General features: G+C 45.0%; 1 protein-coding gene across 2 annotated transcripts in view; it reads left to right on the forward strand.

Moving 5' to 3' along the window:
* ABL1 (ABL proto-oncogene 1, non-receptor tyrosine kinase) overlaps positions 1-25826 on the forward strand; it is a 76879-nt gene that overhangs the window by 43573 nt on the left and 7480 nt on the right. The window contains exons 1-7 of one of the 2 annotated variants that reach the window (XM_066562899.1): positions 1311-1423; positions 10238-10411; positions 11683-11978; positions 17037-17309; positions 21118-21202; positions 21566-21743; positions 23894-24078. In XM_066562899.1, coding sequence (XP_066418996.1) covers positions 1339-1423; positions 10238-10411; positions 11683-11978; positions 17037-17309; positions 21118-21202; positions 21566-21743; positions 23894-24078 — 1276 coding nt within the window. In that variant the 5' untranslated portion in view covers positions 1311-1338. Of the gene's footprint in view, positions 1-1310; positions 1424-10237; positions 10412-11682; positions 11979-17036; positions 17310-21117; positions 21203-21565; positions 21744-23893; positions 24079-25826 lie in introns of those variants that run through there. The other variant, XM_066562898.1, reaches the window with a different exon arrangement.

Here is a 25826-nt window from a genome sequence, read left to right on the forward strand (position 1 = left end):
GTGTGACACACCAAGGGCTCCACACGTTGTGGGGTGATTTGTGCTGGGATCAGCTTCCTAGGCCGTTTACCCCAAACTCTGTGTTTTGCATCCCTTATGAACTCTGCACCCTTGAGCAGCTCTTGCTCCAAGCAGCAAAAGCACCCCAAGCTTTGGGAGATGAAAAGGGATTTTTGAGTGGAAATAATGCAGTTGTATACGTACCCAACATGCTATCTCCTTTAGAGAGAGAGATAGGTAGGTAGATAGACTATATCTACTATATCTATAAATATAAATATATACAAATTTATACAAATAGAAATAGATTAAATATAAAAATAAATTATGTTTGTTTAAATGGGACACACAGAATAATGCCAGAAAACAATCTATAAAAAATGCATAAGCAGAGAGCATCAATTGGTGTGTAGCCTTGAGAAACATGCCGGGGAAAAGAACAGTAGGTAGCGTGAGAGTGAAAACTTTTGGGCCCTTGTGCCGGAGGAGCAGCAGTAACCGCATTAACCTGAATCGCTGTGCCCGTAATGAGCGCAGAGACGGTGGGACAGGTCCCGGGCAGGAGCTGCAGCTCCCCCGCTGTCTCTGTGCCGGGTTACCACGGGCGCTGTTCGAGCAGCCCCGGGATGGGCCGTCAAGTGACGCGCTCCGAAGGTTCCCCGGGCGGCACCGAGCTCCAGCACCCGCCTTTCCTCCTCTTCCCCAAACCTGTCGGTTTCCCCCTCGGCCTCCCGGGCGCTGGGAGAGGCGCAGGCAGGAGGAGGTTAAGGAGCGAGGGCGTTGCTGCATGCCTGATGTCATGGAGGCCGGCGGCGGCGGAGTGAGGGGCCCTTTGTTGGCAGCGGAGCCCCAGCAGCGCCCGCCGGCTGCCGCGCACGGCCGGCACCGCTGACTCTGCCCAACTTAGTTGGCTGCGCTTTTTTTTTTTTCTTCTTCTTACTGCTTTTATTCTTTTTTTTTTTTTTTCTTTTATTCTTCCCCCACCTCATTCCCCGCCTCCTTTCCTCTCTCTCCCGCCAAAAGAGTTGGGAAGGAGGGAAGATGGCTGGAGTTAACTCCCCGGGAGAGGAGGTGCGGGGCCCCTGCATTTTCCGCCTCTCGGGCTCGCCCTTGTAATGCTTTTCGGAGCGCTGGATTTCGTCGAGTTTTCCTGGATATTTTGTTTTAGGCTTTTCCTGGATATGTTGTTTTAGACTTTTTTTTTTAGACTTTTACCGGGATCTTTAAAGACTTTTTTTTTTTTTTTAAAGACTTCTAACGGATAATTCCACATAGAAAAGAAGCTGAAGGAGGTGGGGGGGAAGGGAAAACAGAACAGCCGAAGCCAAACTCTAACAAATGAAAATGTTGGAGATTTGCTTGAAATTGGTGGGTTGCAAATCGAAGAAGGGGCTTTCCTCCTCCTCCAGCTGCTACCTGGAAGGTGAGTACCCCTGGGGGGGCACATCCCGGTCCCACCATCCCGGACAGAGTTTCATCCCTCGATTTTAAGCTGGGGCCAGGTTTGGGGGATGTTTGGAGCTGGCCACGTTCGGGCTGGGCTTTCCCGAGCCAGGGTGAAGAACCCAGCGGTGCCGGCGGCGTGCGGACCCAGGTGCCTTTCATTAATGCAGTTACAGAGGGAGCGCGGCTCTACCATTTATGGTTGCAAAATGTCAAGTGATCTTATTGCCGAGCCCATAAACAAATCCCTATCTTCAGGCCTCAGCTTTATTATTTTTTTTTTTCCTTGGGGGGGAATCTTCCTTATTTTGGACGTGAAAAAACCCAGCGCCATACTCAAGAAAATTTAGATGAGTCCATCGGTAAAATATTTTCAGCATGTGTTAATACGTAACACATTAGTCAATTTTGGTTATCCCCCTTCTTAGCGTGCTTCCCACAGGCATTCGTTTAACTGACTTTTCTTGCATGTTTGCTTTTAAAAAGTGATTTTTGAGTCATACCCGTGGTTACTTTCAGACAGCGAGATGTTAAACTTATGGAGTCAACTGGTTTGGATGGAAAGCTTGGGCTAGAGAGGCACCGCGCTGGGCAGGGGGGACTTTGGGCTGAGGTCTTGCTTGGTGTGACCTCAAGCAAGATTTTCACCCTGCTGTGGCTTCACACCCTGCCTGGAACAGCAGCCTTGTGGTGCCTCCTTTCAGCCTCTTCCCTGCACTCCCAGGGCTGTGTCCATCCCACACGTCCAGGCTCCTTCAACTTCTTTTGTGTTCCTGGATCTTGTTTCAGTAAAAATAATCCTCCTGCCAGGAGGACCGTGCTAACTCATCAAATCAGAGGCACGGAAGGCAGCAGCTGATTTCCAGGGGCCTATCGCAAGTCGCTGTTGCTCAACTCTCAAATATTCACTGCAGAAACGGCCCTCGGAAATTCATAGGTTAGGAATCTCAAAATCTACAAATGGCTGCTCGTGGCAAACTCACTTGAAGAAGTTTTGGATCGAGAGTCTGTATTTATTGGATACATTCAGTGACTCTGAGGAATTTTTTCTGCTCTCTAAAATCAAAGAACATTGTCCAGAGGACTTTTTCTGCTTATTTAAAGTTTCAGAAACCAAATGGTGGGCAGATGCATGAATAATTTTGATGTTTTTATGTGACTGAATTCTTCTGCGATCTTTTAAGTATACAAAGCCTCTGTCTGTGTTCCCTCCCCTCTGGTATTGCTCAGGGTGTGTGTGGAGAAGGAGCCCCAAGCTGTGCTGGGCCTCCTGTTTGTGCTGCTGGATCTTTCAACACAGCCCTGGGAGAGCAGGCAGAGCATCTGGGGCCTCATTTCCCTCTGCAGAAATGAATGCTGAAGGATGATGTTACAAGGGTGTTGCCCTGACTCTTTCTGCAAGTTTTCTCTTTTGTGTTCCTTACAGCCACTCCCCCCCTCCCCAATTTGCAATGCAGTTTCATAATAGGATTAGAGCATAGTTGGACTTGGCTGTATAGGCAGTATGAGTTAAGAATGTTGAACACAATTAATATTGTAGTATTTCCACCTCCTGCTTCCCTGAGACTGTGGTTGTATATTTGTTTTTTATGATGGAATGGGAAATGCATGTTGAAACGACTTTTACTCGATCTCAAGGTAGCTCAGTCTCATTTCTCACCTCAGCATGGGGCAAACCCAAAGCCAGTCTCAGAGTTGATGTTAAAGGCATACAAATGTGGCAACTGCAACCTTAATGTGGCAGTCAGGACATAGACAGCCCAGAACCCCCATAATTGATTGGGGAACTCCTGGAGAGCAGGGTAAGATACTCTGCTGAGGAAAAAGAAGTTTAAAATATCAGGATTTTCTGTTACTCCTTTCTAAAGCTGAATGTTTTCCTGGACAGCTTTCTTATAAACATCACTGTGAGGTTGAAATCATTGTTGAGGAGTCCTCCAAAGGAACGGTGGTGGCTTGTCCCAGACTCCTGAATTCCAAGAGCACAAGTGAAATCCATTTGCTTGTGTTGCCCTTAAGAATGTAACAAGTTTTTACATATGGATTTGTTATTTTAAGCTTGGCAGATCATGAGGAGGGGGCAGGGTTGTGTCAAGGGTCAGAAACTCTGGATCATTGCTCCTGGATCCCTGTGAACAGCCTGTGATGGCCAGTCCATTTCCATGCACATCCCTCAGCCTCTGAAAGAGAGAATTAATGAGATGATGGTGATATCATTGGAGGATTTAACTCTAACTGCTTAAAGGCTGGAAGGTCCATTAGGTGCTTGGAAAACCAGTTGCAGCCAGGAGGATAGCTGAAATTTTACTTAATTCCTTATTTTTGTATTCATATGTTAACAGAAATAATTCAGTTCTTGGTTGATGAATAGCGTGGGATGTAACAAAATCAAGTCTATTTGTTATATTTTCAAACACACTTCTGGAGAATATTGTGCTGAGTCTGGATTTGCTGTAAGGCTGATTTGTTGTCAGGCACGTGTGTAGGTGTACATGTCCTTTGACCAAGTAATCAGAAATGTGGTTTTCTTTTCATGGTGGTCCCTTCTGAAAGGCTTTTATGCTCTGTTAGTTTGCAGGAACGAGGGTTGTTTGGAGATGCTCTGTGTGTGGTGTGGAGGCTGGCAGGTGCTGTGGCCCATGTGCTGCTGTGCAAGGGCAGACTGTCCTGCTCCCTGGAAAAGCTGAAATCTTCTCTTAACTTGATCAAAAATAAGTTCAAACTGGTTCTAACAATGACTGAGTTTTCATATTGATGTTTGAGCTGGGCATTTCTTTGCCTTCATTTCTATTCCCACTAGTAAATATTATTTTAAAATGTGACAGATTTGAATTTCTCTCATCTGCTTTCTCCTGTCTGCCTTTGCCAAAGTGAATAATTCCTCACCCACTTCACACCAAGAAAGGGTAAAGAGTAGAAGGGAAGAGGCACAGCGAGTACTGCTGCCAATCTGATCAGGAAAACAGAATGTGTCCATGTCCCAAATAGGGGCTGGAATAGTCTTGCTGCCTTTTTGGGCTTGGCTCTGCGACTGAAAGGCAAAAGCCTTGTTTAAAACCTGTCAGTGTTCTCTGTGAAGTTTAGAAAAAAAACATTTGGGGGACACTAGTAAAGTCCTTTTGTTTTTTAACTGAAGAGACTCCTGTCCTGCCAGTTGTCAGACTGACTCTTCTTTTTGGTTGGTTTTTTTTTTGCGTTTTTTTGTTTGTTTGGTTGGTTTTTTTCCCCTCTTCCTAATTTATTTCTTTTAGCATGTCTTGTTACAGCTAGAGTAGGCAAGCCTGGGGAGGAGCAGCAGCCTGTACCCATTGCCCTGTTCCTGGAGAGGGATTTCTGTAATGCATTTGGGCACACATTAAGCCAGGCCTAAATTGGCAGCACAGTGACTCATCTGCCCCAATGTCACTGGGAGAGCAGAATCATCTGCCCCTGCTTGGGAGAGCGAATGCATTAACCTGGAATTGCTGCCTCCTTTCTGTATTTCATCTCTTCCTTGGCTATTTTCTGCTCCTCACCTCATGGCCTCTCATCTACCACCACTCACTAGAGTTCTTGCTGTTATCCACATTTCTGGCTTTGCAGTGGCTTCTTTGTTGTGTGCTTGTTCCAGTGGTTCTTATTTGTTCAAAAATCTGGTTGATGGTGCTTGCTACAGTTTTCCGTGGGATGTGGTGAGGGAAAGGATTATCATTTCACAGGAAAAGTTGTAACTGGTTTGAGACCTGACACTGATCATCCACGGACACGTCAGCCCTTCCCTGAGCAGTCTGTGGGGCTGCTTAGTAAAACAAGGGAATATAACAGTAAATCTTGATGATTCTTGCTTGGTGCTTTCCCTGCCCCAGGGCTCAGAATCAGACAGACTTTCCTACTTCTGCTCCTCCAGGAAGGAAACAAAACCAAAAGCTATAAAAGTGAAGTAGTCAGAAGTACTGAAGTGTCATTGAAGTTCACTTGAATCTAGTTACTCTTTATTCTTCCTCTCCCAGACATTATTGTCTAAGGTCAGGCAGAACTCAGTGGCAGATTTGGGAGTAAAGTTCAGATTTCTGCCATACCCACTGTTCTACTCCATCCATTTACAGCTGTGATTACCTGGCTGGAGAAAGATGATGTTTGCCATGTCACTGAGGGGTTATAAATGGAATAAACTCAGTGAATGAGTTCAGGTAGAGCCTACAAGTCTGTGTAAGAATGAACTTGATGAAAAACCCAACAGAGCAACCCACAAACAAACCAACAAAACAAAAAATGACATTAAAAGCCCTGAAATGATGGAATCATCTCTTGGAGGAGTGGCTCAGCTCAGGGGAGTGGGGCTGGATCAGTTTCTGCACTGCTTCATCTCTGTGTATAAATACACAATGTTTAAAAAGTGGTATTTATCCTCATGCTGGCTCTAAGAAGGTGAACTTTCCAAATATCAGCCAAGAGCAGGAAAACCAGCAATTGCCATTGTTGCAGAAGGGTCTGTGGCCTGGGCTGTGCAGAGGGTAACAGCAGAGGCTGAGCCTGATCTCACTGGAGGGATGAGTCTGAAATAAAACATGAATCCCTCCTTCTTTTTGGAAAGATCTGCTTTACAGGTTCTTTAATTTTATATTTAAATCCATATTCCATCAGGCATAGGGAATCTGTGAGGGCCACTAAGGAACAATACTGAGACAGAGAGGCAGCTGCTCCATCATATGTGCTCATGGTGGGAAACATTTGGAAGTATTAAATCTGCATTGCTGTTTATCATAATTTATTCCAGGGGAAAAGGGGAGTAGAGGGAATGTAGGGAAAAGAGAAGGCTTAGGTGGCATGTGCTGTGTTTCCAAAGAGATTAGTAGATGTGTTCTGCACTCCCTTGCTCTACAAACCTTGTGGAAGAAATGCCAGCACAGTTTGTAAGCCCACAGGATGTTTGTTTTTTAGGGAGACAGGAGGTCTCCTCCTTCCCTCGGGACTGCCTCGCAGTCAGCTCTGCAGGAGCCAAGTGTAATTCTGTGCTCCTGCCTGTTTTCCAGCCCTTCTCTTGCATTGTGAAGGAAATTTGCTTGCGTTCATCTAGACCAGAATTGTTCATGTATGAGAAGTTCTCATACAGCCCCTAACAATGATTCATGGCTTTGTATGAACAGTAATGAGTAGGAGATAGTTACACTTACGAAACCTTTTAGTGTGCAAGCATAAATACCTTCTGGGAAAAAAAATTAGGGAGGAAATGATGACATTCTTATGGCTAATGCCTCAAAATGCAAGCTGCTGCTGTCTTATTTCAAAGTCTGCACCGCTTTAATTAAGAGTCATCATTTAGTTGATGTTAGTGGAGAACTGAATTACAGTGCTGCTTTAGGACTCCTATCAGGAACCCAGGTGTTATCCAGAGCAGAGTAATAAATTGCAGCCTTGCTGGGATGCAGCACAAGACAAAGTGGATGTGTGGAAGGAAGGACAGCCCAACGATAACAGATTGAATTACGCTCGCTTCCTGCCCCATCACCGTGCCAGGATGGCCTCCTGTAGGTACAGCAGCCAGGCTGATTTATTAGGAGGAACCTGGCCCACTGAAGATCTCAGCAGTGCTGTAAAATTGTAGTTAAAACCAGCAGTAGGAGGTGAAGGAGCTGTGTGTTGAAAAAGACTCTCAATATGTAGGAGCAGCAATGTCTAATTCCTGCTCTGAAGGACTGGAATGTCTGGGCAGATTTGCTGGAGAATTGCTCAGAGGGATAAACGCTGCTGACAGCCGGCTGTACGTGGCTCCCAGATGGACGTGTCCTGTCTGCTTCTCTCGCTTCATGGTTTTGTGTCCTCAGTCTGCTGACAGTCTCCTCTTGGGGCCCAGACCTTTAAAAGTGTGTTTTGTCACGGTCTATCAAGCTTCTGCTACACTCGGGTCACCACAATTCTGCTCTTTCCTTTACGCTCTTCTCTGTGTTGACTCAGGGCCTCGTCCTCCCTCTCTGGACACTCTTCAGGCTTCATTCACCACCTTCCCCACCCCAGTTCTTAACCTGGGGTTCCTACCTTCTGGAAAAACCAGCCCCACTCAGCCCAGGAGTTGTCTGGCATGTCCCTATCTTGCTCTCCTGCTCCGCACGTCCACACACAGCCCACACCTCTGTTGGGGTGCCCGTGGCTGCACAGGAGGGTCAGACTGGGAGAGACAGAGGGTGTGAGCATCCCCTGATTTCACTGGGAGACCGCTGTGGTTTTCCAGCTTAGCAAATTCTCGTGTGGGTGTGTTTAACAGCCCTTGCTCCTGCAGGTCCTTGCTGTTGCAGGTGTTATTCCTGAGTCAGTGTCTGTAGGAATGTTGTTGAGCACAGCCAGCCTTCCCTGACTCCGTACCGCGCTCGTGGGTGTTGCTGGCACTGGCATGGTGTAGTCTCACAGCTGAATTGAAGCACATACCTTGGCATCCCTGTGTAGTGAGTCAGTCCCAGCCTCACCGCGGCCTGGGCATGAGGGAGGGATTCTTGTGGAGCGCTTGGCTTTGCTCCCACATCCCCGTCCCTGTTTGTGCCTGAGCCATCCTCACTGGGCTGTGATGTGCTGGAGTTGGAGGGGAGCCTGCCTTGGATTTCCTGCCTTCCTGTCGAATTAGTGCCCCGTGTGGGAGGCATTTTCCTTCCTAACGGAGTTTATGGTCCATCCCACGGAGCAGTGAGTGCTGGTTTGTCCCTTATTTGGGGGAGAGCATCACAGCATTGCTGCTTGCTGAGGTTGTGTGTCTGTCTCTTGCAGCTCTGCTGTCTGTCTGTTCCAGGTGTTCACTGATGGTTTGATTCCTTGGAGTATCTCCCATCACTCTAGTGCCCTGTGTTTGATAAGGGAGCTTAGTGGGCTTCAAAGCATTTTCATGGTAAAATGATTATAGCTTAATTTCTGAAAGTGGATTTTCTGTTTCTTGTCTCATTTTCACTCTTGAGGGAAACCCAGGCTATTAAAACATATTCTCCTGCAGGACACAGGAAGAGGAAGCCAGGATGTCAGGGTGCTTTAAAATAACCCCCCAACACGCTATCACTTTTTCTGACTGTGGAATCATTTAGAAAGTGGAATTATTTAACTGCTCTGATTCACTATGGAAATATATCTCCCTGCAGTTACTATTTGGCTAGGAAAATAGGCACAGCAGTGTCTGTATTTGCTATTTTGCTCACATACATCATATACTTTTTCCAAGGAATACAGTAGTACTTATGTACATAAATAACCATCCAGAGAGCCTTTACTAGTGATCACCTGACCAACACATCAAGGATGCCAGATTGTCTTTGGGTAAATTGTGGCCAGCACTACTATTTGCACTTCCACTATCAAAAATGATATTAGAAAATAATGTGTATTGTTATGATTTGTAGGGTTGAATTTTGGGGGGTTGGTGGGATATTTTTTTTTAGCATTTCCCCATTGGGAACATATTTTGGACATGTCCCAGTCCACACTAAACTTCCATGCCTTTTCTGATGTCATTTGCATCAGTTCTTCACTGGTTTGCTGGCACAGCTTATACTCAATTTCCAGGCCAAACAAGCAGTAGTGTTAAAACCATGTTTTGACAGGATTGCATCTGTGTAGTAGCACAATGCTACTGAGTATTGCAGGTATAAACAGAGTTCTGTGCTCCCAGGTGACCTGACAGTCTAAGAAACACTTGGCATGGAATTTCTGTGTCCCGAGCCCTGTGTGTGCAGAAGAGGGGCTCCTGCTGTAACGAAGGGCAGTTCATGGGGCACGGGGCTGCAGTGACAGTGCCGCGTTTCCTGTCCCCAGGGCTGCACTGACGCAATGGTTTGTGTGCAGCTCTGTGACCTCGCTCAACAGACTCATCCAGATGGAGAATGACCCCTCAAAACACAGGAGTTTCACAACTTATTGTCCTGGCTCTGTGTCACTACAGTCAGGCATGGTGCTGCCAGCACATCTGGGGGTAGCGTGTTAAAGAGTGAGGGGGCACAATTATCTGGAACATTTCTGCTCCAAACTCTACAGTCATGCCCCAAAGTGAAGGACTTGCAGGAGCAACTGCAGTAAAATTCCCTGATGTATTGGGACTTGCCTGATACTTACTGAATATTACATGCCTAATATGCTGCAGGCTATGAAAAACTTTGGAGGTTGGTTTTTATTCACCTGTAAAGCTCAGTTTTCAGGAATCTCTGTCTTTGGAGTTGTCTCAGGGTTCCTAAAAATGTAGAAGTATGCTCAACACTGCTGTCGATTGAGAGTGATGGGCAGGAGAGAGGGCAACAAAAAATACTGCCTTGTTCTCAAATAAGAAGAGAAATGATTAAAAAAACTGTGAAGACCAGAAAGACCTAACTCCTTCTTAAATACCATGTCTTATAAATCTCACCTTGCTTGGCTCCATTTGCTGCACGTTCTAGCCATTTCATTTATAGGATAATTAAGGGATTTACCTTTTAAAGGTCTTGGGTTTGTTTTCAAATCTAACCATTCCAGCAGTTAGGTGTGAGCCAAAGGATTTACAGGCAGCAAACAGCCTACGTGAGCTGCATTTACTGGAGAGATGGAGAAGGGCTTTCCCTTTCCTGCATTTCCTGAGAGGCAGGAGCTGGGCTCTCTGGGAGGGTTGGGGACAGCTCTGGAGCAAGAGTGTCCTGCCTATGTGGCAGGAGGTCTGCATTAAGGCACTGTCCATATCTGTCCTCTGACGCACAAGGAGCACACGTGTCATGAAACAATGCAACTTAGAAAGTCGGAGTGTGTGGGTTGGCCAGATGGATTTATCAGCCAAAATGAACCTGCTTTTTCCTTTCTCTCCCTCTTTGTCCTGCAGAAGCCCTTCAGAGACCAGTAGTGTCAGACTTTGAGCCGCAGGGTCTGAGCGAAGCAGCTCGCTGGAACTCCAAGGAAAACCTCCTCTCCTGCCCCAGTGAAAATGACCCCCATCTCTTTGTTGCACTGTATGATTTTGTGGCGAGTGGGGACAACACTCTCAGCATAACTAAAGGTAAGGTCACTGGCCAGAATTCCACTGGGAGTGTGGGAGAAGGTGTAGGAAGGAAGGTCTCTGTGAAATAATTAAGTTTTACACCAAACCCTGTGGAATTTTTTTTTTACTGTGGGAAATCATCTTAAACAAATACAAATATTTCACAGAGTCATGACCTTTTTAAAGGTTATAACTGTCTTTTTTATTGCATTGGGCAAGAAACTGTCAAAACTAAATTCTCCATTAGGATCAAGAATTTGAACTGAGAAATTAAACTAAGCTGATTTTGGAGGCTAGCCTCTTATTTTCACAGTTCTCCAAAACACAGTCCCTGTATGAAAAATGACTGTACAGATATAAGGACCAGAAGGATTGAGAAAGAAAACACTGTATGTACTCCAAGTCACATCTACTTACCTTCCTAATTGAAATTATTTTTAATTGTTTATCCACTCCAGTTCTTTCCTAGCTCCAACAAGCCAACTCAGTTCAAATAAAATTTGCTGGATTCATTTTTTAAACTCGAGCTCTATTGGAGCTGGTGCAGAACTGCAGGAGAGCCTAAAAATCTGAAGCATGTGACTTTATTTGGCTTGGAGAGATCCACTCAAGCTTGAAGAGAAACACATGCTCCCTGCTGAGTCAGATACCTATTCTTATAGAAGATTATTTAATGATCTGCTAGGCAGAAAGAATTTATCTTTGTCCTCAACTCCCGGGCTCGTCATGTCTAAAGCTGATCCCAACTCTCTGCTGGGCTAATTTGCCCCTGAGCAGGCAGCACAGGCTGGAGAGCTCAGTCCTTCATGGGGACGGAGTGTCTGAGTACCCAGGCCACTCTCAACCCCTGGCTACCTTAGCAAGCTTAGTGGATATCAGCTCTTTAGTGATTCAGCTCTCTTAGGATTCCAGCTCTTTGCTTGTTAAGGCACTCAGGCTAGTAGGGAAACAGATGCGGGAGAGGAGAAGAAAACGTCCTGGGGTTCCACAGCGATGGTTTTATTGAGGGGCCTGTGAAGGGTTCCAGCGATGGCTCTTCTAACCAGAATGGGCTAAACCAGCCCCTTTTTATAGGGTATAAGGGGATCCAAACTTGTCCAATAGTAGGGGTTAAGGGAAAGTGACCTATGGGGTTACAGAGAGATAAGCTGGGGTCCGAGAGGCGGAAGACGAGAGCTTCTTTTGCTATTTCATCACGACTTAGCAATTCCTGTCTTTAAGCCTCAGCCCTCCATGGGGCCCTAGCGAGCTTGGAGCCTGCTCCATAAATCCATTTTCTCTTCCCCAAGGTGAAAAGCTCCGTGTGCTGGGCTACAATCACAATGGGGAGTGGTGTGAGGCTCAGACCAAGAACGGGCAGGGCTGGGTCCCCAGCAATTACATCACCCCGGTGAACAGCTTGGAGAAGCACTCGTGGTACCACGGGCCGGTGTCACGGAACGCCGCCGAGTACCTGCTGAGCAGCGGCATCAACGGCAGCTTCCTGGTGCGGGAGAGTGAGAGCAGCCCCGGGCAGAGATCCATCTCCCTGCGCTACGAGGGCAGGGTCTACCACTACAGGATCAACACTGCCTCCGATGGCAAGGTAGGCTCCAGGCTCTGCAAACGTCGCTGGGATACTTGGTGTGGAGCAGTAGCAATGGAACTGAGCGGTTCTGAGCTCTGGAAGCAGGGCTCATGGTGTGTAGTTAGGGTAAACTGTGAGATTCTGACGTGGCTGGGACAAAACAGTGCTGTTCCTGTAGAAAACTATGTAATGCAGAAACATTTTATCCCTTTCTTTAAGGGAGAAAATATTAGAGGTAGATCAGAGCAGAATCTAATAAATCGTTAATAAGAGATCCTGAGAAATCTTGTCCCTTATGTTCAAAAGATAATCTCTGACTGTCAAATCAGAAAAGTCAGCGCCTGTTGCTAATAATCCTGTAAATATTAGGGACAGAATGCTTTCTGAGGTATTCTGCAGTATTTTTAACTACTGTTTTGATTTCTCTACAGTATTTCAGCGTGATCATTGGAGACGGGTAGGCACTTTCACTTTTATATGGGCTTTGTCCCCAGTTCCTTCATTTTTTCCCTAGATTGTTGTGTGCTGTAGCAGTGGTGCAATGCTGTGCTTTGTGGATGCTGCAGAGAAATGTTAGCATAAAAGTGTAGTTTTCCACAGGTTTTTGTTTTGATTTCATGGAAACATTTCCACTGGCATTGGAATTTGGAAAATGTTGTTTTTTAACAAATCTATTTTAAGCAGTGTCTCTTTAGATCCTGTGCAGAAGTTGAAGTGTGGGTCTAGAGCATGGCTGCTGAGGCTCTTCTTGCCAGCATCTAATAGATGACAGATTCTCTGCCATTAAATTTCTTCAAAAGAAAAAAAAGTAATCAAGTATAGTAGCAGTCCACTGTGCCAAATTTTCCTTTGTCCTATGAGACCTTTACTCTTCTTAGAGCAAAGCTGACAGCAAAATCTTTGTTATGAAAATACAGGGAACCAGTACCCTGTGTTTCCTGTTTATCAGATTCAGCACCCTAAAACCTCAGATAAGATAACCAGATTTTACTTTTTGTCTGCTTTAACAAATGGGTTGTAATTGAGACAATTCTGACCATGTTATTTAAGGCAACAAATTTCCAACTTATGGCATTTTGATTCTTCCTTCTCCCTCCCATGTAGACACTCTCTGTGGTCAGCATCAGCTCTGTGAAGTGCTGACATGCAGCATACTTGAAGGACTACATGGCAATCTGGAATATTATTCCTCCTCCTGTCTCTGTAGTGGATATTCCTTCTATTCCCATAAATGCTGGCAGATGAGCAGTGCTCACATGTGAACGTTTTGAACCGAAGGCTCCTTGGGTTGGTGTAAATAAGTGTGTGTCCGTGAGGAGATAGCACATGTTCTCCATTTGAGCTGTAATAGAGTTTGGCATATGAAGGCTTTCATCCCAGCAGAGCTGTTTTTATCCCAGAAAAACAGTTTTGCAGAGCTCCAGTAATCCATTCAGGTCTGTGTTAGCCAGGTTAACTGTTCGTTTTCCACAAAGTTGCTTGCATCGGTGTTTTTGAGAAAAAGCAAAGTGCAGGTTGGAACAACTCATTAAAGCAGATCTGCAGCTCATGGTAATTGGAAATACAGAATTGAACAGCAGCAGTGACCGAGACCTGTGGCTTTTGGGCGTTGCAGGATCAAGCACAGAGGTAGCCACAGTGCTCCTGCTGCTGTGCCAAGTGCCAGCATCCCTGCAGAAGGGGCAGTTTGCCACGTCCATGCATCATGAGCTGCAGTTTGCAGCCTGGCCTGTTAAAGCTCATTGGTTTCAATTTGCGTTAACGAGCCGGGCAGTGAATTGCGACATCTCAGCGGCAGATGTGCTGCTGGGCTGGGGACACTGTGCTCTTCCAGCACCCTGTCCCTGGCTGTCAAAGCTGAGGAGCTGGGAGGAGAAACAGCCAATATCCCTGTTTATCCCTCTGCAGAATGGAGGCTGCTGGAGTAGGTCCTGCTCTGAGCTGCTCGTGTCACACTCTATTTATTACCAGCTTTGCAGCAGATCATGGCCATGCTGGAGGAAAGCTCTTACCTTCACTGCCCTGAGCACCTGGGGCCCTCCCAGCCTGCTGTATCATTAGTCAGCCTGTCCAGGGAATTTAATATCTCCCAGTGCTGCAGTAAGGATGAATGGCTTTGGTGGGATCATATCCTGTGCCTGACAGAACACGCTTCGGGAGAAAGAGGTATTAGAGGAACATGTGGAGCAGCTGCTGCTCAGCTCAGTGGTGTGTCCTGCATTGCAAAGCCTTACCCAGACTTCTTTCTGGGAGAAAATTGAAGAGACTAGAGAGATCAGAGGTTTGTACATCTTAATTTTAGTACAGATGATGTTGAATGCATTGGCCCGCTTCAAAAAAAACCTCTGGGAATTTTTTCTTTATTTCCCACTTTAATGGATCATCTTATTTTGGACCACCCTCTAATGTTTTGTTTTGTTGGTTGGGATTTTTTTAAGGAAGGTATTAAAAGTGACCTTTCTTGATTTGGCTGGCACAGTGCAGCCTGTCATCTGGTAAACCACTTCCGTGGTACAGAGGCCTTGGTTTTCCTGGGTTTGATAGTACTTGAGGGAGAACCTTCTATTGAGTAACCCAACTGAATAAATAGCCTTGTCCAGCCAGTTCTTCAAATCCTGCTGTCCTCAGCAGGAAGGAGACAGGACTGGGGTCCTGCTTGAGTCTCTTGGATCTTCCAGTGGCTGAATTGGATGCAGACTTGAACCTCCATGGATTTTTTGGTGTGGATGTTCAATTTTGCCTGCTGAGTGGGGAGCGGGACTGCCACTGGATTCAGGATGTGCTGAGGTTAGCATGGGCCAGTTTAACCAGCTGTACAAAATACCCCAGCCAGGAAAAAGAGATGTGGTCTGGTGGCAGGAGTGCAGATGAGCAGCCCATTTGTGCAAGCAGAGCCCCTTAAAAGAGGACTGGTGTTTATGGTTTGTTTGATACACAAAAATTGACCAAATAACGTGTCCACAACATAGCCAGCAAGCAAACTTGAGTCCCTGCAAAGCTCAGATGCTGGGTCTGTCACACTCTGTGAGAGTACAAGTCAGCAGCACCACATGGTTTTTTGTTGAGTGTCATCAGTGAGAGGAAAAAACCTGCCTACAGAATAAACATGTGTAATGGTGGAAGTTTATCTTAATGTAAATGGAAAACTTCATGAGTGTTAAGGCATGAAGTGTTGTTTTTGTGGCCTGGACAGGGCAGTCCTGTTCTGTCCTCATCCTGCTGCAGCTTTTCTCTAAAATCTTTGGCCATTTATTTAGTTTATTTCTCCTTCTGTAACAGGATCATACAATCTGTCACACTAAATGCAGATATCTCTAATTTTCATGAGATATAACTTGTCATAAAACCATGGGGGAGCTTCCTTCTCCATGCGCCTCTAATACTTCCAAGTAATCCTGGAGTTCAGCTTTTTCTGCATCCATATTTTTAGATTTTAATGCTCAGTGTAACAGGGGAACTGCTTATACCACTGCAAGTACTTCAAGTTGTTCCCAAAGGGGCATAGCTTGTTCTAAATTGTGGTTGTAGTGGCTAATGCTTGGTCACTCACACCAAGCAGGTGTAACAGCCTCTTATGTTGCCACTTTTCTGTTCTAAAAACATCTGGTTTTAAGGTGATTGTACCTGTTTGATCATGAAAAGCGTTGTAGGTTTTTGTAGGGTTTTTTTTTCATTTGAGGGAGATTTTTTTAGCCAGTGTTGAAATGAGATATCAAAAGAATATCTGATTTAATTCTGGTGGAGAGCTGTGAACATGCTCCCCTGGAGGGTACCATTATTTTCCAGTCTTCATCAAAAAGACTAATCAAGTTTGAGGGTGGTTTAGTCCTTTCTTGCAAACACTTTTTTCCCTTGTAAACACAGTTCTCTTTTTTGTTGGTGATACTCTCTTATTGCTGGAGCTTCACAGATGCATTTTATTTTTCCATCCAAATATTCTGTCTAGGTGGAAGAAGCAGAATTTTACCCTAAGTCTAGGATTTTTGGATGCCTGGCAGCCCTATCAACTTCCCAGCCTCCTGAAATCCCAAACAGATGGCCAGTGCACATGCAGAAATTGTTGAGTGTACATCCAGCATGTCAGAAACGTTTGGAAAGTTTGATCATAGCTGTTGGCATGTGATGTGAGCAGTAGGACTAGTGTGTGGAGTAGACAGGAATTTGGGTGCTGCTCTTCCTGCAACCTTACCCTTTGCCAAACCTTGGTCCTTTTTGAGAAATGGAGCTCTTCCATCTTCCGTGTTGTAGGCTAGACTGTGATGGAAAATGCATATTGATACAAAGACTTCTCCCCATCTCCTTCAGGTGTTACCAGCACTTTTCAAATAATTCAATTTCTAGCTTTTTTTCACCTTGTCTGGAAGAAGACTGGGCTTGAGGATGAAAACTGGAAACACACATCTCTGGTGGGAGGGAATCAGTTGTCCATTATCTTTAGCAGGATTTTAGGCTTAAAATGGATCTTGTGTATAAATGTTAAGAAGGTAACAAATACAGGTTATCATGCCTCGCAGCAGGTTTTCATTCAGTGGTAATGATTTTCCTTCTGTGCTATTGATTAGTGCCCATCACAGGGATGGAACAGACCAGCTCCTGACTTCATGCTAAAGCTCTGCAGAAATTCAGGCCTAAAGCAGGGAAAGCTCTGGTTTGCCAATGACACTTGAGGGAGAATTTAGGCAGGTGCAGCTTTCATAACCCAGGCAGTAATAGTGAAGACAAGACACTGAAGGTGACAACCCCCCCATACTCTCCAGGATATGTCCCAGTGTCCAGCCTTTTGAAAAAAGACATCTCAAGCAACAGCATGCCAGTCTAGTGCTATTTGCAGCTATTTCTGCCCTGTTGTTTTGGCAAAGTGCATGTATTTTCTCCTGAATCCATGCCTTTCCCATGTAAGCATTGGTTGTTCTGGGCTCTGGAGCTGGTTACAGAGCTTCTGGAGCTCACAGTTCCATGGCTCAAGCAGAAGCAACACCACATTTTGCTTTCACAACTTTGTAACGCAGCTCCTATGCACGAGCTCTCCGAGGAGCATTACCTGAACGAGCTTTTCCCTTCCCCTTTGGTTCCCAGCTCTATGTGTCTTCAGAGAGCCGCTTCAACACCCTGGCAGAGCTGGTCCATCACCACTCCACCGTGGCAGATGGGCTCATCACCACGCTGCACTACCCGGCGCCCAAGCGCAACAAGCCCACCATCTACGGCGTGTCGCCCAACTACGACAAGTGGGAGATCGAGCGCACCGACATCACCATGAAGCACAAACTGGGGGGAGGCCAGTATGGAGAGGTCTATGAAGGAGTCTGGAAGAAGTACAACCTGACAGTGGCTGTGAAAACTCTCAAGGTAGGACTCAATCTCGGAGCAGTCCCCGTTCAGGCTGGCGGCTGCCCTCACTTCTAGTTAGGTTACGTTAATGGTGGCCCTCCCTTTGAGTGCTCTAGGCTGGAATTGGAATATTTTTAAAAGAGCTTGATCCTCTTTTGGATTATGTGATACCTATAACAGTCGTATCTAAACAAAGGAGGATGTTAACAGCACAATTTTTACTGGAGAATGGATGAAACCTTAGAAAAGTAAATAGTGCCGCGGTGTCTCGTGCTCAGGGTGTGGTAGAGGTGAGCTGTTCACGGATGAACACACCAGCACAAGCTGGTCTATTAAAGAAAACGGTGGATTGTGAGTCAGTCAACATAAAATTCAAAGGCTGTGCTTCAGGGAGGCTTTACATGTTTTGATTTTCTGTCTTATGTGGTGTCTTTCCCAAAAGACAAGCTCCCTGTGTACCTGAAAGTCTTAAGCAACTGTTCACAGCTGCTTCTTATCAAAAGACACAAGAGGAGGAAAAATTATATGCAAGCTAAGGTATATTAAAATTCATAAGTGGCTTTAATGAAGAACTGGATAATCAGTTCTGTTTCTGGCTCTGCTCCCTGATTTCTGCATCTTGGTTTCCTTGTCTCTTGAAATGCAAATAGTGCTCTGTGAGTTCATAAGGTCATTTCTTAATTCATCTATGTTTATAAAACTGTCTTGAGATCTTCTGGCACCATCTGCATGCATTGCATTTGATTGCTTAATAGGAGTTTATGCAAACTTGACACCATGTTCTCTTTCCTTGAATGGGGACATGATTTGGTCTTGCAGAAACAAACAGAACCGAGGGTTTCGTTTGTTTCTTTTTGGGTTTTTTGCAATGGAAATTTTGAAGTGGCGGGAACTATGTAGATGCTTCAGTGTCAGGGGAAGAACTTTTCCTTGATTTGGGGAAAATATTTCTTCCTTGATCTCCGAGCAGCGGCAGCCTCAGTACTTCTTGGTTGCCATGGCTGCAGAAAGTATTTTCATTTTGGCCTTTTCTGTCCTCTGGAGGTTCCTGCTGCTGCTCCCGGCGGGGGAGTCCAAGTGCAGCTTGCACAGGGAGCGAGTGACATCTAGTGTTGTCCCTGCTCGGGATGCGGGGAGCGCCGCGGTGCAGGTGGGCTGGGATGTGGCCAGGTTCGGCACAACACCTGCTCGCACTGAGCAGGGCTCAGCTCTACCCTGGAGCACAGCTTGCAGTAACATCTTCCTGCTGCTGGCTGCAGCCTGAGGATTCCTGGTGCTTTCAGACTTCCCATCTTGCTCCAAGCCGTAGTTGTTGCTTTCATTCTCTTCTCCCTAAAACCCATCAACAAAGACAAGCTGCATGTTATCCCATCAAATCTGTTTGTGCGAAGGAGAAACCTTAATACAGACCATGGCTGTTTCAAATAAATAAATATTTAATGAAACACGACTAAAAGTGGTTCATAATGTAGTATGGAGCAGCGTGTTCCACTGGGGAGTGTAAGAACAACCAGGAAGAGAGTTGAGAAACACTTCAACCTGCAATTATGTACGCTAAAACCATCCTTAAAAGCAAATTTATAATCCACCTTCTTTAAATCCATTAGTCTGCTGCCTGACAGGTGGGATTATAGCTTTCTTCAAAGTTTTGGGAAACATTTTAAAATCACATTTATATCCCAGCTCTACTGGGAAAAACAAGCCTTTTGCAGCTTCTGCCCAAATCTTCAGATGACTCATTTTATTTTCCTTTGAGAGAATGTTTTTCAAAACTTTGTATGATTCTTCTTGCTCCTTCCCCCTCTACCTCAGATATCTCTATAAGAAAGATAAAGGAGAGCGAAGACTAAAAGAGAGAGGAGGAAAAAAGTCCTCCCAGCATCTTTTTGAATAATGATGCTTTATGAACACCCATTTGTTGTTCAGTTTTCTGTCAAGTGTCTAAAGATAGCTCATGGCTGGCACAGAACTGGAGGAGAAGCGATGGAAGCAGCACACGCTGTTCCTCAGTGTTTAACTGGAGAGGGCAGGACCGTGTTTTGGTAATGAGATGTTGCCTGTTAAAACCCATCCCTGGCAGCTCTGTGAGTTGCACAGGACACAGTATTTATCAGGGGCTGTTACAACAGGACGCACTCTGAATTTGTGGTTTTACCCCCAGATTGGACGGGAGCACAAGGCAGTGGCTGTGGGGACAGGGGGCTCTGTGACCTGCACTGGGCCAACTGCAGCCAGGTGTGACTCTGGCCATAACTGCTTCTCCTGAGGGCCATTTAATGGCTGAGCTGCTGTGAGCTGGTCAGCTCAGCACATTTCTTACTGCTCACCTTGGCTCTGCTGCCCCTAGGACTGCTGCTGCTTTTTCTTTTCTTCTTTTTTTTTTCCTTTATTTTTTCCCTAGCACAGAAGCCTGTGTTTTAAATTAGGCAACATGTAACCCTGGTGTCCCTTAATGCCATGGCATGGCCCTGTGCTGTGCTGGGAAAATGCTGGACAGCCAGAACTGTTTTATTTCTGCCATGGTTTAGTACGGTGGGAGCTGGAAGCCAGTTAAAGCTTGGTCCTTTCCACAAGATCAGGTTTTCAGAGAGGTCATTGCTACAGTGGTTCTCTGTATGTGTCCTTCCTATTAATATGGTCACTGAGAGGTAAGAAATTTCAAACTGTGGAGCAGCTATGCAAAGGACAAACCTTCCAAGGTTTGTGTAGCACGAATAAGACAAAGGCATATTTAGGATCATTTTGCAACCTGGATTATTAACCCAGTTTCCTTTGCCAAAGAGAACAGTTTAAGGTTCTGCTCACAAGGACCTTTGGACTATTAGTTTTGACAGTGTGTTGAGCAAATCGCAGCTGTCAATCAAGCTAATTGGCAATGAATAGTAAATGATTGAATGGAAGTGTTGGAAAAATGTTCTCAGTGCTAAGTGCAGAGCAGGGAGCTGGCTGGATCTCACAGTGGCAGCCCACTGTTATCGTTCTCACCAGCAGCAGTAAATCCTTTCCAATCCTTCCCTAAAACACTTTGTCCATGTAGCCTGTCAACATTAATCCATCATTGAAAAAAATATGGATATAGAAAGAAACATTGCTTTAGGAATAGATCTGTATTTTTGCACCACTTTGAAATGACCTTCCGGCCATTTGGGGCGTTTCTGCTTCAGAAAAATATGTCTTTTGAGCAAGATTGTATCTTGCTTGCTTTTGTGCTGTGCCAAGTGACTTTATGGTGCCCAACAAATTGGTAGGGACACCTCTACCCAGAATGGATACGTCATGGGTCAGGCTCTGAATGCCACAAATGAATCTGTGAAACTTGAGGTTTTCAGTCACACCACGGCTGCCATCGGTCGTGCCTCCCTGACTGAGAGAGGGAATTTCTTGTTCCTGCCCAGTGAACACAAGGGCCTGCCTTTCAGCAGCCTCTCAAGCATTTGATTGTGGTGTATCCTTTCTTTTATGTTTGTTCTTGTTCCTTTTCTGTACTTTTTATTTCATGTTATTTTTTTTTCCTGTTAGGAACAGGCTTATTTTTTCCTTTTCTGCTCCCGAGCGTTCTGTGAGAAACTCTTCACAAAAGGGATATGGATTTTCTTGCCCCAGCAAGCTCAGCTAGTATGAAAATGACAAAAATATGTATTTTTAAAATCATACAAAAAATTAATGTTTGTAACTCCCTGGCTTTGTGTTGTGGCTACAGGGAAAAATTACTGTGTGAGAACTGTGGCGTATGTTGTCAGTTTGCAGTTTTTTTGTGTCCTCATATAAAAATCTGTTTCTCCTTTGTGTACACTGCCTTTGCCAAAGCTTTGCCATTGTTCTGCAGGAGGATACCATGGAGGTGGAAGAGTTCTTGAAAGAAGCTGCAGTAATGAAGGAGATCAAGCATCCGAACTTGGTGCAATTATTAGGTAAGTGATAAATACCAAGCAGAGGGATTTGAACTAAACCCTTGTGCAGTGATATGGATGTTAAGGAGCAGATAAGCTGCTTACCATAGCAAGGCTTTAAATACAGACACTTATTGTCTGGCAAAATTCACAATTTGTACCACTAATACATGATTTTTAATGATCTCGTCTCCCTAATGTTTAATTTGCCAGAGGCTGAAGCAGAAAATTAAGCCCCTCTATTAACCACTTCCAAGCAGAATCCATTCTTTCCACCAGCCCCATTTTTCTGCCTTCTGGAGGTACAAATTGCCTTTTAGAATGAAACCTGAAGATTCACTGATATTCTCCAACATTCACTGTCAACTTTATGTTGTTCCCCAGGGGTGTGCACAAGGGAACCTCCTTTTTACATCATCACAGAGTTCATGACATATGGGAACCTGCTGGATTACCTGAGGGAGTGTAACAGGCAGGAGGTGAATGCTGTGGTGCTGCTGTACATGGCAACTCAGATCTCCTCAGCCATGGAGTACCTGGAGAAGAAAAACTTCATCCACAGGTAGGAAGGACAGTGAGCACCCTTGAATCTTGAGCACAGAACAATCCTTGATGTATTTTCCTCCCTTTCAGTCTGTCACAGCATTGATTGGTGTCATATGTTTAACACACTAGTGCAAATCTGGCACAGTCTATTAACCTGCCCAAAGGATGGGTTTTCTCTCTGGGTTTTTCTCTTGCCTTTGAAGTTGATGCAGGTGAAAGACACATCAGTACTTACGTGTTTTGGGCAAGGTCTGAAATGCGAATTTAAGCCAAAGTAATGGACTTTTAATGGACCAGATAAGCCAGTTCCTTGTTTCTAACAGCTTTTCAAACCAGCTGCAGTTGGTGATGCTGGATGTGTGCAGGTCCCTGCAGCAGAATCACCCTCCCAGCACTGCCCCAGCCCCTGTTCTTTCTTGTTTGGTTCACTTTGTTTTCCGCTGCAGGGATTGTTCCATGCTATTGTCCAGATTGTGTATTCATTTAATAAGCATTTCTACTGTCTTAAAAGTCTCAGGGACTCTGACCTTTAAAGTGTGCTGCAATTATGGCTGGAGCTTTGCGTTCCTTGTCTGCAGAAATGGGCTCCTGGCAATGTAATGACACATCCTGCACCAGGGCTCGGAGTGCCTGAGCTTTGTACAAGATGCTCTCAGTGTTGTAGCGTGACCTTTCCTGCCCAATTAACTGGAATATGGAATTAGCACGTGGTTTTTTAATACAGACAAATATGAAGCTGGTGTGTAAAGTTCTAGGTGCTCTTCTAAGCCATGAGTTGCCTTTGCTGCTTGAAAGGCCTGGTTAAATGCTGCTATCAGTCAATAAATTGAACAGTGATGTTGCCAATTAAAATTTCCAGCCTTTGATTTGCTCTGTTGAAAGGATTTTGTCCCTTCAGCCTGCAGGAAGTAAACTTTAAAAACTCCTTTGTGTGAATCTCATTTGTCTTCTCTGCCATTCATTTCATTTCCTCTTACTTCTGATGACCCATTTATCTAAAATAAATAGTAGCTTTTTTCCCTTATCAGCCACCCCCATAACCACCTACCCAATTATTTGAAGAGTGTTGTCACAATTCACATCCATGGATTCAAATGCTGTGCTCTGACCTCATTTAATGAATCAGGAAGGAGGAGGAATTTGATTATGGAGAGGAGCTTTTATTTGGATACACATTGTAGTAATCAGCATTGATAAGAAGGTACATTCAAAAACACTGCGAAATTTAAATGGGCATCCAGTAAGATGTACTTTTTTCTGGTTTTTAATTTATTCCAGTTGAGAAGAACAAGCAACAGAAACAGCAGTGTCTGCCTCATATCTAAAGATCTCACAGGAGCTTCCTGGTACAATCAATTTTTAGTTCAATGTGACATAATCTGGAAAAGTGTTTTTAACAAAACCTAATATTAGGAGAAATGTAGTTCTGTGCTTTACATTTTTATCCTCCTGAAGCATTTCCAAGGATGCAAACAGCATGCCCAAGCCGGGGAAGTGGCAAATGCAACGTGCACATCTCTCACCTGCCAGGGTGGGGCCAGTGGTGGAAAAAATGTGGAGAAAAAGTTAAATCTGCTTTTTGCCCAGTCCTTTGAAAATGCTAGCAGTGAGAGCAGAGGCCCCAGCAGGTTTGCAAAGGCCAAATGCTGATTGTGAACAAGTTGTGTTGTGAAAAGTGGTACACCTGGGAGGAGGAGGAGCAGGGCTGGGAGCTCATCCTGGTCCTTAACCAAGGACTGGAAAAGGAGTTCTGGAGAAAGGCTGGGGTGCCTGAAGTGCTACAGAGGTGGGCAAGAAGTGAGGAATTGAAACTCAGTTTATTCAGTGCTCATCCCCAGCTATTGATAACTTGAGCACTGACATTTCTTTGAAATATTTTTATCCTGAGGGTGGCAGCTTTTATTGAAAGTGAGGGGGCTTCTTGAAGCTCTCACTTCAAATTAGAAGGAAAAAAAATAAAAATTGGGATGACAGTCTTACCAAAAGGGAATGGAAAATAACTTTCCCTCTTGTGTGTGTGCATGTAACTCCAGAATTTCTGTGTAATATTTGGATCAAAATAATCACACAGGCCCAGGTTTCTTCGGGAACAGCAGGCTGCCTTGCTATCGCTAAAAGTGAGATGGTAAAGAATTCTCATTGCCTATTTTTGCCTCTTCTTTTTAGGGACCTTGCTGCCAGGAACTGCCTTGTAGGGGAGAACCACTTGGTGAAGGTGGCAGACTTTGGCCTGAGCAGGTTAATGACAGGTGACACCTACACTGCCCACGCTGGAGCGAAATTCCCCATCAAGTGGACTGCACCAGAAAGCCTGGCCTACAACAAGTTCTCCATCAAATCCGATGTCTGGGGTAAGAATTTGCATGGGAAATGAATGCAGATGATAGTCTTCTTTTCCAGGGCTGGGAAGTGAGGATGTTTTGGAACATTTCAGGAGGGAGCAGCAAGTTCCCTGGTTTGAGCCACGTTGTTCTGTGAGCTTGTCAGAGTGCAGGAGCTGATCTCTGCTTAGGCAGTCTCAGCAGAGAATGCCCACCTGATTTTATATATTTGAGTTGTTGGCAAATATGAAAAGTAAAGGGTACTGTAGTGTTTATAGAAATGTAGAAATGGGGCTGAAGTGCAGCAGTGCTACTGCCTCGATGGGGTTCTGGCACAGGACTATGAAGTGATACATTATTATATAGCCAAAAACTTTCTAACTACTTCAAGGACTAAAGAATCTGGTTCATTTTATGTTTAAAAAAATAATTATGTGTGTATCTGTCTAGTGATAGCTCCAAGCTTGTCTTTCTGCATTTTAAAGGAATAATCTTTGGAATGAGATGAGGAGAAGCAGAGGGAAAATTTGATGACAAATGGTTATTGAAGAGCCCTGAAGTGCTGGTGATAAGAGTAGACTTAGCTAAATTGAGCTATATTGTATCAAATCTGACCACAGAAAATCTCATTGTACTTTTATCAGTACATTTCTTTGGGTTTTATATCTCTGCAATAGCTGTTGGTCAAATTCTCAAAAGTGCCCAGTGACATGAGATAGAGGTTTGTGGAATGTGGTCCCAAAGGCACTTGGAAAATGATATCCTGAGCATCTTCCATGTATAAACCAACAGACAGTAGTGAAGCAGAGATGAAGTTTTCTGCAGTTTGGGGGAAAATGTGCAGAGAAAGGTTTTATGTTGAAGAAAGTTTTAGGTAGATGGCTGATGTAAAATGTTTCATAGATGGAGGAGGAAAAGCCAAAGCAGCCTCCCAAAGAGTACGTGATTGCTGACCAAGGTGTTTCTGCTGCCTTGGGTTTCCGTGTGGTGTTGGCTGCTGAGTGTCTGCCACAGTCTTAGGATATTGTTGTACTGCTGTGGTGCCTTTCAATAACAGAATATTTGGGTGAGGAAAGATCCCAAAGGAATATGGGGTATCTTTATTGAGGGTTAATGTAACCTCAGGAAGCAGAGTTGGGGCAGTGGACTTTGGGATCTCATCAGAGATCAGCTGTCCCCAGAGGCCAGGGCTGCTGCTGGGCATGCCAGGGTTTAGATGTTTTCACCTCACTGCCTCAAGACAGCAATCAAAGAAAATTGTGCACAGAAATGTCTAATGTAAATTGCCCTTGGTGGCGTTGCCATGTAATGTGATGTGATTTCCTTACTTATGCAGAATTGTAATCGCTTTCTCTTCAGGTTAAGAACAGAATAGGGTGACTGAACTAATTACATGCAGGTTGTTGAACTGGTGTTGGGTTTATTCTGTGTGCCTGACTCCTGGGTTAGCTGCCTGACCCCACTGCTGACCTGCATCCCCACTGACTGCTGCCACTTGAATGCCCTTTCCAAGACTCTTTTTGTGCTCTCCCTTCTCCTATTCAGCTTTCCCTGGGCCCAAAATGTCTCACCCTCACAGTGTCCCGTTGGTAGCAACTGCTCAAACTTTCCACTCGCTGCTGCCTCCCAAATTCCCCTTCCAGACCACACTGCAGCTAAACAAGGGCACCCCAAAAACACTGAGCTATTAAAATGTGTGAATCCTCCAGGGAGAGGTTGCAAATGAGAGGAGCTGTCACACTGAGGGAGCGACTGCAGTGCAGCAGTGAAGCAGTTTC

The sequence above is a fragment of the Molothrus aeneus genome, chromosome 19 (genome assembly GCF_037042795.1).
Source record: "Molothrus aeneus isolate 106 chromosome 19, BPBGC_Maene_1.0, whole genome shotgun sequence".
Lineage (NCBI taxonomy): Eukaryota > Metazoa > Chordata > Aves > Passeriformes > Icteridae > Molothrus > Molothrus aeneus.